This window comes from Calidris pugnax, unplaced genomic scaffold, assembly GCF_001431845.1.
Source record: "Calidris pugnax isolate Ruff unplaced genomic scaffold, ASM143184v1 scaffold135, whole genome shotgun sequence".
Taxonomy (NCBI): Eukaryota; Metazoa; Chordata; class Aves; order Charadriiformes; family Scolopacidae; genus Calidris; species Calidris pugnax.
In genome coordinates, this window is record NW_015090961.1 from 138,819 (window position 1) to 151,721 (window position 12,903).

Consider the following 12,903-nt stretch of genomic DNA (forward strand, 5'->3'; position numbering starts at 1 on the left):
ATGGGATAAAGCTTTACCAGTGACACGTGTCCCCACAGCCCAGCCCCTGCTGGGGACGGAGCAGGGAGGTGAGTGAGGCCAGGGCTGCTGGGTGCCCTGCGCAGGCTCGGGGCTCACCCTGGGAACCGGCCTCCCCGCTATTGTTTTCATTCAGGGAGGCTGCTGCTGCCCCTGCCAATATTTACAGAGAGAAAACAGGGTTTAATCTCACGGTGCTGGGAAAGGAGGATGCAGATGGCGTGAAGGGGGCGTTTGCGACCAGATAAAGCCAGCGACTGAAGTGGCTGCCAGTTGCTTTCTTTCTGCCTGCCTTCGCCCTCAGCTTTTTTTGAAAAACATGTTATTGCAGGTGTTTTCGTGTCGGCCAGAGCGGGAGCCTCCGGGGCAGCACCGGACCCTGCACCAGGGCTGCTCGTGGGAGAGGGGGAGGAAAACACAGGGCATGGATCGCAGAGGAGGACTCAGCCCAGCCAACACAAGCCCCAAATGGGCCAGGGATTATCTGCAGGAAAAGGTCCCTTTGGCTCCATGGGAAAAGCTCCCCCCTGCAGATGCCCCCCCCAGCCCCACGGGGAGATGAGAGTCAAGGGGTCTGGCCAGGCAGAGCTCCTGGCTACCCCAGCAGCCACCAGCCAAAGAGGGACTCTTGGCTCTGTAGGCCATCCATCAGCCGAGGACCTCCCAGAAAATGGCACCACATGGCAGGAGGGACCCCCAGACCCCACGCTGCAGAAAGGCCCCTCTGTGCAGGACCCAGCACAGCAGCAGCTGTTTGTGGCTCTACCTGTCACTGCAAAGCAAAGAGACAAGCACAACAAGGAGCCAGACTCGGCCTGACACCTCCAAAGCCTTGGAACTCAGCCACCGGCCTCACCTGGGGACATCCTCATCCCACTGCCACCTGCCCCAGCTCCTGCTAGCCAACGTGCTCCCAGGGGTGGCGAGGTCCTCGGGTGGACGTTCCCCCCGCAGAGCAGGGGGATGCTCTCCTGCTCCTTCCCCCAGGCCCCTCTCCTCTGCAGGGCTCATGGCAAAGCGGTTCAGGGCCAGGGCTCGCAGCCCAGCTCGGCTCTGCCCAGCCCCTGGTCTCCAACGGTCAGAGCCTTGGGCCACGGCCAAACCCAGCAGAGATCCCAGAGGGGAAGTACCTCGGAAACGGGCTCCAGACTACAATAGCTTTTACATCGCAGCGCAAACCTTCCACCAGCCAGCCCTGGGAATATCCTGTGCACAAAACACAGGCAACTGCTGGCTGGTTGTTTCATGACCCACAGAGCTAGGGCTGATGAGAAAGTTCAGCTTCTCCCGTGCTAAGCAGTACCGGGGGGGGGCACAGGGGGACTACGTCTCTTCCTGTGGTTTTTGGACTGCTGGGCACACTGGTGGTGCCCAAAAAACAAACACTGGCAATAACATCAAGGGCCCTGAGGAAAGCTGGGACGATCAGGAGGTGACAGGATCTCATGGGTGCTCAAGCAGATGATGGGTGTGGAGCACATCTTGTTTGTGGGGCACAGCAATCTCTGCAGAGAAGAAGGACTTGGCTCTAGAGATGCAGGTGAAGGAGAGCTGTGCCCATCCTTCCTTGTGACACCAAGGGCTGGCTCTTAGGAAATGGGTTTTCATTGTCCTACAGCCACCCATGGATCAGGAGAGGCACCGAGACAGCAAAGCACACCTGCTGGTTCATGGGGCAGAGCCACCAGTGGCTCCAGGTCCCCCCAGTCTAGTCAGACCCTGTTGCACTCAGATGATGCTGCTGAGGAAGGAGAGAATTAAAACTGGGGGAAAAAAAAAAATAAGAACTTCTGCTCCAAAAGGTACATTTTATGGTCATCTCAAAACTCAGATTCAGGTTGAACTGTGGAAAGATTCACAAAAGCAGGGACACAGCGTTGATGAGTTTCTCCGACTGGGGCACTTTCACTCCCTGCTCTCCCCAAAGAGACCTGAACTGGGAGCTGCCCTGTCCCCAAGCCATGGGTTATGCCAACCTGGGGATGCTGCTGCTGCTGGTGTCACCCCACATCATCTAACCCTGGTAAGTGCACTCTGGCAGAGGAGGAACTGTCTGCACCGAGCAGCAGCCTGGCCACCAGCTCCGCAGCCATCATCTTCCATGCGCAGGCTCTGGGAATACACCAGGAGAGCGCTGCCTTCAGCCAGGTGAATGTTTCAGTTACAGCTGAAATCTGGGGCACGTCAGGAGGATGCGGGGTAGGGCTGGACTTCGGGAATCCGCAGGTGGGTTCATGTCACAACATCCTTCAGCAGCATTTTTCAAGATGTTGGCAGTTGTGGGCTGAGGTTCTCTCACTGCGCCTGCGGTTCAAGCCACAGCTTGGGCTTCTTGGCATCACAGACAAAGAAATCCAGTGGCTGGGACTTGCCGTCCTTGGGATGGAGGAAAATGGAAACCTCTGTTCAGGAAAGAGTTCAGCTGTGACAGGGCAGAGGGATTCGGCGTGTGCAGGCTGAGGGTCCAGCCTCCAGGAGAGCTGGGTGACCCCAAGCACTGTGTGCAGGACACAGCCCCACATGGTGACCTTCTCCAGCATCCCAAAAATGAGCCGCTGCTTGTGGGACGTGCAGGAAGCCAAGGAAATGTCAGAAAGGATTATTCACTTGGTAACATCTCCTGGTCATCCCCAGCAGAGCGGCTGGAGCAGAGGGAATCCTCCCTTCTGCTGAACAGGACTGGGAGTGGGCAGAGGAAGGCAGAGGAACACCCTTCATATTCTCCCGATGGGCTTCAAATTCGTGTGATAACACCAGGAAGAGCAGGCAGCAAGGAGCACATCCAGATTTTCTCTACTTGAAGCCCTTCTGTTTGACTGATCCCAACGCTCCCAGCCCTGTCTGTGGTCCCTGCTCCACCACTGCCCAGGGGATCTTTCACCTCGCGGCAGGACGAGAAGCCCATCTGACAAATAACACAGCCCACAGACCCGACAAACACCTCTTCTCTTCCTGTTACCAGTCAGAGGAAACTGAGCTGTAATTTCAACAGAGCACACAATCCACAGACAAACACTCATCTCCTCTACCTTCTCCCATCCTGCACGTGGCACCTGATGCAGCTGACACTTCATTTTCTCTTACCAGGAATTTAAAATACCATATCCCTCTCCCCTGCAGTGCTCTTGCATCTTCAGCCAGTGCTGCTTCGGGCTCAGAGCTGGGCACAGCTGTGGTCTCCAGGTCTCATTCACCCACCTTAACAACGAACACCCGCTGCTCTGTCACTGAACTGTCCTCCTTATCATCTCCCACTTTCCCAAACGTCAGGTCATACGCACCCTTTTTCAGGCATTATTTGCTGTTTTCTACCATGTCAATGATGATCGTTCACAATTAAGCAAGAGCAAGGCTTCCCAAGCCCTCCCTGGCAGAGCAATGCTCACAGATGATGATGTTGAGGTTTCAGACCAGGGTTTTTACCTATTTATTACGCACCCCAACAATTTCCTGTCTTTCTAGGTTTTCAGGCCAAGTGTGGTGTCATCTCAAGCCAAGCGCCAGTGAGGACATCTGCTCTGGTTGTGCTCCATTTGTACTCTTTCTCTCTCTTTCATTATTAAGTCCTTTTTAAGTTCTTTACTAAACAAATTCACCTTAGCTGCTCCCTTGGTTGCATAGGTTTGATGTCACCTCCAGCCAGCCCTTTTGCTCGTTTCCCCATCACCAAACCATCTGCCAAAGTGTCCTCTAGATCTGCCAGGCCAGTGCCCAAAAAAGCTCCTCGCGAACTGTTCTGATGACACATCCAGAAGAGCTGGAATCAAAATGACCCAGGTGTATAATATCTCATGCCACAGCAAGTCCCCAAGCCTTGAAGTCCTCTGTACCATCAATAGACTGCTTTTCCAGCATTCAGATTCCCTGTATGGAGATAGGAACTTCAGTTCTCCTTACTTTTTCCCTGTGGGACAGAAATGCCACATCCCTAAGGTCATTAGATAGTCATGCTCAAGGAACAGAGAGAGCTTTAGGAAGTTAATTCTCTGGAGCAAGCTGGGACACCTCCAGTGAAGACTGGATGAAAAACAAGACCAGGCTGGATGGGGCTTGGAGAACCTGGTCTGGTGGGAGGTGTCCCTGCCCAGGGCAGGGGGGCTGGAACTCAATGATCTTTAAGGACCCTTCCAACCCAAACTATTCTGTGATTCTATGATGATTCTGTGCCCACGGAGTGAAGCACATTTAGAAAAGCTACATTCTGTGACCACGGAGTGAAGCACATTTAGAAAAGCTACACCATTGCCCCTCGCCACAGTTGTGGTCCAGTTTAAAAAGCTTTTGTGCAAAGTAGACTCTTGCCAGCAGCTGGGACACAGCTCGGGGGTGCCCACGGGGAACCCCACGGGTGCAGGAATGTGTCCAAACAGAGCCAGGGCATGGGACGGGGGGGACGAGGGATGACAGTGGCATTTCTCTGACACTTGTCCAGAGGATCTCCTGTGCAGAGTTCGGAAGTGTGTCTCCAAAACAAGATCAATTTGCTCAGGTCCATAAGTGCGCTCATCGCAGCAGGCCAAGGGCTTGGTACCGCAGAGATTTTCTGTTGGAGCAGTTTCCCAAGAGAAACTCCAGTGTCTGCAGATGAAAACTTCCAGAGGAAAAGATCCATTTTCCTGGTGCTTTTCAAACGAAAAAAACTTACTGAGCTATTTGATATTCAGTCAAATTGGTCTGAACATGTTGGGTTCAAATCAAAAACTTCTAACAATGCAATAAAACACTGATCTGCAGTTTCCTATCAGTAGGATATTTCCGGAGCGGGGAAGGGTGTGAGTACAGTCCTGGACCACGTTCACGTCCCGGGACTGGCTCCCTCTGAGCCCATCGATTCCCACCGCACAGTAAATGTTTTCTCCTGGCAGGTTTTACACGTGTCACCCCAGGAGGTGTGTGCGTCCTGCAGGGAACGGCTTGTGGGCAGGGGGGAAACGGGGCCCAACTCCCCCCACTCGGAATCCTCTGGGGTGCAGAAACACGGGTCCACACCGGATCAGCCCAAAACTTTCGCAGGCAGGGTCTGTTCTTTCAACTTTGGGATTTAAAATATTGAAATGAAGCACATGCTCGGCCGGGTTCGCAAGTATTGCTAGTCCTTTTTCCCCTACCAGTTGGCAATTTGAAAAATTAGACAAGCTTCCAGGTACGCACAGTATTCCCTGGATCAAAAGGTACCACCTTCACTGCCCAAATCCTGGCCGTGCTGGGACTACTGCTGCTACCCCGTGACCACCACGAGGAATGAACCCACCAAGAACGTACAGCTCAGTGGAGAACCTTCCTCTGCTTCTGCATTCTTTCCAACACCAACCTATATTTTCCCTTTCCTGCCAGGAGACCACATGCCCCACCAGGATGGGGCCCCCCCGCACTCAGGACCTCCGAGTGCTGCAATTCACACACAGAGGAGCCTGTGAAACAAACACCCCTCTGCTGTCACCTACACCAGGCTAGAAAGATTCGCTATCTGAGTGTAAATAACCAGAATGCACAGGACTTAAACTCCGTGGAGTGATTTACTGATACACAATCAGACAGGATTTCACTGAATTTCACTGAATTTTAGAGTTGGAAGGGACCATAGAGATCATCTAGTCCAACTCCCCTGCTGAAGCAGGATTGCCTAGAGCTTGTCAGAGCATGTTACTCAGGAGCATCCAGGCGGGTCTTGAAAATCTCCAAGGAAGGGGACTCCACACCCTCCCTGGGCAGCCTGTTCCAGGGCTCTGCCACCCTCACCGTGAAGAAGTTTCTCCTCATATTTGAGTGGAACCTCTTATGTTCCAACTTGTGCCCGTTGCCCCTCGTCCTGTCACTGGGAACCACTGAAAAGAGTCTGGCTCCCTCCTCCTTCAACCCTCCCTTGAGATACTTGTAGGCATTGATAAGGTCTCCCCTCAGCCTTCTCTTCTCCAGACTAAAGAGTCCCAGGATGACCAGCAGTAACTTTTTTATGACACTGCAGTTTCCCCGAAGGTTGGAATTTTCTTTCCTGTCTAAAATAAATTAAGCAACCTGCAGACATTGAAACGTACTTTTGTTTTTGGATTTTTCTTTCCTGTCTAAAATAATTTAAGCAACCCACAGACATTGAAACGTACTTTTGTTTTTGGATCACGCCAGATCCAAATGCAAAAACGCGACCTTACGGGTCAGAATATTACTCACAAACCTTCCCGAGGAGGAGCTGGCAGCTCAAAGCCTCGGCAAAGAGCTATTCCTGCAGCAAAGGCAGAGTCAGCCCGGCCCCGTGGGCTCCCTTTCCACTCCCAGCAGCACTAAACACATTACTGCTCACTGTAGAAGATTTGTAGATAGGAAACAGCAGCACGAGAGCTGCTCCTGACCTCCCAAGCCCCACCAGGGCACCACAAAGGATGTGTTTGTCCAGCTCATGGTGGCAGAAGAGCTCGGATAACGCTGACCACCAAAATCACCCCCACACCCCTCACCTCCCTCCCAGCCAGGACCAGCCTGCAGAGCTGGGCCAGCAAAAGGCTCCAGCAGGCCAAGTGCTGCTGGCAAGAGAGTGCCACAGAGAGTGGGACAGGAGCAGCTCAGGAGGAGGAGAGCCCCCTCAGGATGACATGGCACAAAACCCCATGTCCACACAAGCATCGGGCCCCAACGCATCCTTATACAAAGCTTTCTAGTGGCCACCAGCAGGGGTGGGCAGCAGGACAGCCACATCTGCCAGCAGGACCCAGGCACCAGGCACTGCTGCACCACAACGCAGGGACCCCCAGGGTGCCAGGAGGGTGCCAGTGCCAGCACCCTGCCAGAGGCTACCCCCAGACCTCTCCGACCCCCACCCCAGCAGCCTGAGCACAGCCCCTCTGGGTGGGAAGCCCATCCTTGCAGAGGGAAAACCACTCGTTCCCTCAGCCAGGAAGGAGGTTGAGCCTTGCACCGTGGCAAAAGGAGGTCCCCCAGGCAGCAGCATGGCACCCAGTGGACACCACGGCCGTCAGGCAATAGGGATCCCCACGCTGGGCTGGACCAGAGACCCCACCCCAGCTCTAGGTCTTCACTTTCATTCCCCAGCTTTCACACGATATCCACTTGAATCCACCAAAATTCAAAAAATCATCTTAATGCCACAAACTGATGCTCCCACCAGCCCAATGGGGCACCCAAGCCCCCGCAAAGCCTCCGAGTGCAGCCAGCCTGCAGGAACGAATGCCTCCAAGACTTAAAACCTCCTGGTGACACCCCCACAACCCTATAACAAAAGCTTTGCTCCTGGAACAGGAATGCAAAGAAAGAAAAGAGAGATAACCTGACAATGACTCTTTTCTTGGCTTCCCTTCAGGAGTAAGATGTGTAGATGCTCCCAGGCTGGCTCCCATGACACCATCCCATCGTTTAAGAAGAGCCCATCTCTCTTCACCTGAGGTCCACCTCCACCGAGGAGGGTTCATTGAGCTCCACAACCCCTACACTGCGAAAGCAAGAGGTTTCTGCTACCAGAATACCACCAGCCCATGTCCCAGCCACCCAGTCACCAGCTCCACGTGGCTCTCGGGACTGCAGGTCACCGTTTCCCAGAAAAGCCACCGTGGGGAAGTCAGCAGGACACCATCCTGCCTTGTCCCACGGCTGACTCATGGTCATGTCCCCCTCTCCACGCCTCAGCTTCCCCTTCCCAACCAAAATTGCCCATTGCAGGAGGAGTCTGATATCAGGGACTAGAAGTTCTCTGTCTCCTTAACCTTGAAGGTGGCTGTTTCTGTCTGTGCCACGTTCTCACAGCGCACACAAAAAAGCCGCCTTCTCCCTTCCTTCCAGCAAAGCCCCAGCCAAACCAGGGGCTGGAGAATCACCTCCCCACTGGGAGGGTCTCACATTGACCTCATCTCCCCCACTCAGGGCAAACCACCAGCCTCACAGCAACCCCATGGGGTCTGGGAGGGAAGGGGTGGCCTGGGGGATGTGCTGCTCAGCAGGATGCTGGTTTTGGGCTGCCCTGATGCCACCTGAACGCCACGGGCTGGCACAGGGCAGGGTGTGAGCAGCCACTGCTGGGGTTGGGGCATGTGGCAGACCCACCGGTCACCACAGATCAGGAAGCTCCAAAATACCCCGGGGGAATAAGAGGGGTTTGCAGAATCCCATAGTCACAGCCCGGTTGGACCTGCTGTGCTCTGCAGGGGAGCATACACGCAGTAAAGGAGATATTTCACATTTTCTATGCACCTCCTAGCCTCCAACTGCAATGGGTGTGACAGATCTCAGTCACCAGAGCTGTGAGAGCCACTAAAGCACGTCAGAAGAAACCAAAGCGCTTCATAACATCTTGACAAAGATGAGTCTTCCCCCCGCCCCAGACCTCACAAAATGCAGCCAGTTCTCTTTCAATCACTTCTACTCAGGGGCCCAAAGCTTCTCAATTAAACCTTGGGCTCCAAATGCATTTTTCCAACTGCAGGAGAGAACAGGAGGATGTGGCTGACGACACCCAGCGCAGCCTCCCCGAGTCCCAGCAGAGGAGCTGGGCAGGGAGACATCACACTGGTCTGAGCAAAAACCCCCCCAGGAGGCAGCTCCCGCCCCACCACCCCGGGCAGAAACGGAGGAGACAAGGAAGGAACACGACGGAAACGTGAGAGAGAACTCGTCAGCCCATAGTTACGCAGCAATTCATGCTTTGGCCCCAATCCCAGCCGCTCAAGGTGAACAACTTTCATTTGGGCCGTTTTCGCCCAGCTTTCACAATAGCTTATTCTTTCCCGGGGCTGCTGAGCAATGTTTGCCTTTCTCCTCTGCGCCCTGGGGATCTTTTCCCACATCCAAATTTCCACCGCTGAAAATACAAGGCCTTGAAAGCAGGAACACGGTAAAGTCACTCAAAAAGGAATAAAATAAAAAAAAAAAACCAAAACCCAAGCGGCAGTGTTCAATGATACGGTGGCTCCAGTCGCTGTGGAACCAACTCTGCAGCCTCCTTGGCTGCTTCGTGACACAAACGGGATTGTGCCAACTCCTGAGTGATTCCAAAGCTGCTCAGAGCATCGAGCCGCGCCATTCGAGAGCTACGATTCTATCTTTTAGACTCAGCTTCCTGATTTTATTCCAGGGCTTCAAACCCGAGGGGCTTGAAGATGAGGAAAGCAAGTCGCCTCAGAAAATAAAGACAGAATAGAAGCCAAGGGAATCTGCTCCCAGGGAGAAGGAATCCCAAGATAAAGCGAAAGGGAGATGTGTGGAGGAAGATCCATCTCCTGTGCTCGGGGGGAAGGGGAAAAGAGAACCCATCTCCGTGCTGCCCAGCCTCCCCAGCCGCACGCTCCTTTTGGAGGCTTCTTACTGATCTATTCTGCCTGCAGCCATTAACGTTTCCTTTCCAGATCTCTGGCAAATTAACTAAAAAGGAAGTTAAAAATCAGCCCGTTCGGCGCTCCTCGCCCCAGCAGAGAGGGTCAGAGCTGTCAGTGTGTGTTCAGCTCCCGCTTTGAAGGTTAATTTGGGAAAGAGCAACACTCACCTCTGCGAGGTAAAGGAGGCAGAATTTCCGATCTTCTGAGCCTGTAAAGAAGAAAAACCGGGATCAAAATTAAGCTACAAGTGCATTTCTGCAAGCGGAGCCACTGGCAGAGGAATTGGCTAAGGGACAGCGTTTAATGAATATTTATTGTTGTCATCTGCCAGTACCAGGCTGTGATCTGGGGGGGACGGACGCCGCATCTGCAGGGCCGTGCGCTGGGCAGGCCGTGCTGGATGGTGTCCTGCATGGACTCACCAGGTTCTCACAGATCCTCCTTGGGGTTATTCCCTTTGGAAAAACGTTTGATTTATTCAGAGGCCACGCACAGGTTCTTCTGCCCAACCTGCTACAGGACATGCAGCCACCCTGGGCACCAAGTCTATCCCATCCTACCACAGTGGAAACTTTGCTCCCAGGAGCACTGACCAGAGCAGTTCCTGTCCTTATGTCCTTGCTCACCTTTGTCAGAGACATGGACAGTGGGGCTGAGGGCACCCACAACAAGTTTGCCAATGACACCAAGCTGTGTGGAGCAACATGCTGGAGGGAAGGGATGCCATCCAGAGGGACCTGGACAGGCTGGAGAGATGGGCCTGCAGGAACCTCATGAAGTTCAACCAGGCCAAGTGCAAGGTCCTGCACCTGGGTCATGGCAATCCCAAGCACAAATCCAGGCTGGGCAGTGAATGGATGGAGAGCAGCCCTGAAGAGAAGGACCTGGGGGTCATAGAATCATAGAATGGTTTGGGTTGGAAGGGACCTCAAAGATCATCGAGTTCCAACCCCCCTGCCCTGGGCAGGGACACCTCCCACTAGAGCAGGTTGCTCAAGGCCCCATCCAGCCTGGCCTTGAACCCCTCCAGGGATGGGGCATCCACAACTTCCCTGGGCAACCTGTTCCAGTGTCTCACCACCCTCATAGTAAAAAATTTCTTCCTGACATCTAATCTGAATCTTTTTTCTTCCAATTTAAAACCGTTTCCCCTTGTCCTATCACTACACTTGCTGGCAAAGAGTCCCTCCCCAGCTCTTCTGTAGGCACCCTTCAGGTATTGAAAGGCCGCTATAAGGTCTCCCCGGAGCCTCCTCTTCCCCAGGCTGAACAATCCCAGCTCCCTCAGCCTGTCTCCATAGGAGAGGTGCTCCAAGGGTCTTGGTGGACGAGTCAGCAACATGACCTAGCAGCCCAGAAAGCCCCCCCCCACACCCTTGGGGTTGGTGCCTCTCCAAGGAAATGGAGCCAAATCCCAGGGCAATGGGAAGTGGCCAACATGGGGCAGGGGGGAGAGCTCATCCTGCTCCATCGGGCTGAGAGCAAACTCCCCAAGCTCCCTCCAGCGTGGTGCCACTCAGGAGACTTGGCCAAGGGACTTGTGCTTCCACAGCTTCAGGAAAGGAGTTGGTGCTGGAGGCAATTCAGTGACCAACACTGCGATCCATGTCCTGCTAAAATCACGGAGCAGCCCAGTTCAGCTCCCACTTTGCTGCTGTCCCAGGGGACGTGTTACGCTCCAGCTGCTCCACCAGGCTGGTTCTTGCAGGCTGAGCATTCCCTGTCCCCAACAAAACGCCATTCCTGAAGATTTGCCCTGGTCTTTGATCCTTGCTGGTGGGACACGGGTGTCCCCAGCCCCAGGGAAGCCAGCTCCTGTAACACATCAGCCTCGTGTGAGGACATGAAGCTGCCACAGGACAGGGTCACCTCAACTCTGAAGCAGGACATCCCATCTCCAGGAGCCAGCTCGCTCCTTCACACCAGCACGGCCCACACCAGCTTTGTTCTTGACACTGCGTGGCACCGCCGGGCTGCAGCTTTCATAACCCCTTTAATGACATTAATGCTGCCATGAGATCAGATCCGCAGCCCGGGCAGGGCCGCAGACCCCATCCACAGCGGTGTCAGCACAAGCCCTGCTTCATTTCAGCAGCCCAAGCTGCGCTAACGATGGGAACAGGCCCTGCACAGCAGTGGAAACACCCTGCTCCCCGGAGGAAAGCAATTCTTCTGCCGTGGGCAGCAGCCCAAATGTCAAGATAAGAGCTGTGACCCACCGAGGGACTGATACCTCCTGAGTCACTCCACGGGCAACACAAACCCCATGGAGAAGCACGAGGGCCTGGGGGCATTTGCTGGATGTCCCCCTTGGAGCTGCCCGATGGGGGAGGGCAGATCTGCCTCCGCTACCAGCTTCACCTTTAATGCACGGTGCAGGATAGGGGCTGGAACATCACACTCTGGGGACACCAGGACACGGTGTCACAGCAGGATGCTGGAGCCCAGCCCTGCTGGGAGCGCTGCCGGGGACCTCTCGAGTGAGGGACTCTTGTGTCTTTTCATGATCTTCAATCTGCCCTACCCTGGCAAGGGTGAGGGAAGCAGCCTGGCCCCAAAGCCGGTAGCCAAAGGGCATCCCCGCTGCCCCTCCAGATCCCCCCTTCCAGCAGGGAGCCACGCTGAGAGCACACGCCCAACGGCCTTGGCTGGGAGCCCGAACCTCACTCTGCACCACAGACAATCCATTCACCGCTCCCCACAGCAATGCTCGAGCTCTCCTGGCACTCGCCTTCCAGAAATTCCAGAAGGACCATCGCTGAGCATTTTCCTCACAAAGCCAAAGCCTCCGACAGGAGCCCCTCAGCCAGTGCTTTTCCCCCCAGGGAGGGTTTGGAGGCAGGATCCGAGTCACCATCCACCATCCCCTCCTGCCGCTCCGGCTTCCCAAGCGCTCAGCGGTACAAAAGCCACCCTGTCTTCCCAGCTGGGCTCTCTGCTCCTCCCTGCACCACGACCACAGCTCTCCAGGCTGCCTTGCAAAGCAGATTGCAGAAGACTAAGGTGTCCCAGCCACTCTTCCTCAGGAGCTTTAACCCGGCTTTCCCGGCTGATCCAAGGAACAAGTCGCCCTCGGGAGACGCGCAGCCTCAGCACAGACCGGTGACGGTGGAGTTTATCACCCCTGGGAACGACCCCACTTCTCTTGGGCCTCTGTTTCTTCCTTCTGCAGTAACAAGCGATCCTGACAAAGCCCAAAACCATCAGAATTAAGTTCCCTTCCAAATTCCTCTCGTTGAGCTCCAGATCTTGGCATTAGCAACCTGCAGTGCAGCAGCCCCTGCCCCTGTCCCTCCGAGGCTCGTTGCTGCACGTGGGCCAAGCAGCCCAGTGACAACGGGACACACGGCCCGGGCTAAGGAACTGCTTAAATCCCATTTTCTACCAGTAACTGCCTTTAGAGAGAAAACAAAGGGGATGTGAGGGACCAGCTGCCCAGCCCAACCGCTGGGCTTGTGCCGGTGCCAATCCCCGGCGTGGGGAGGCAGGAGAGCGATGGCAGAGCTGGGAAGGGCAGCCCCGGGCAGAGATTTCAGCACAAACCAGGTCTGCTGGAATTTCTTCCACT

General features: G+C 54.7%; 1 protein-coding gene across 6 annotated transcripts in view; it reads right to left on the reverse strand.

Annotated features, from left to right (window-relative positions):
- The window catches only part of RGS3 (regulator of G-protein signaling 3), a 128,026-nt gene that overhangs the window by 44,445 nt on the left and 70,678 nt on the right, over positions 1–12,903 (reverse strand). For all 6 annotated transcript variants that reach the window (XM_014952389.1, XM_014952387.1, XM_014952390.1 and 3 more), the window contains one exon: positions 9,503–9,543. In XM_014952389.1, the coding sequence (XP_014807875.1) occupies positions 9,503–9,543 (41 nt within the window). The remainder of the gene's footprint in view (positions 1–9,502; positions 9,544–12,903) is intronic.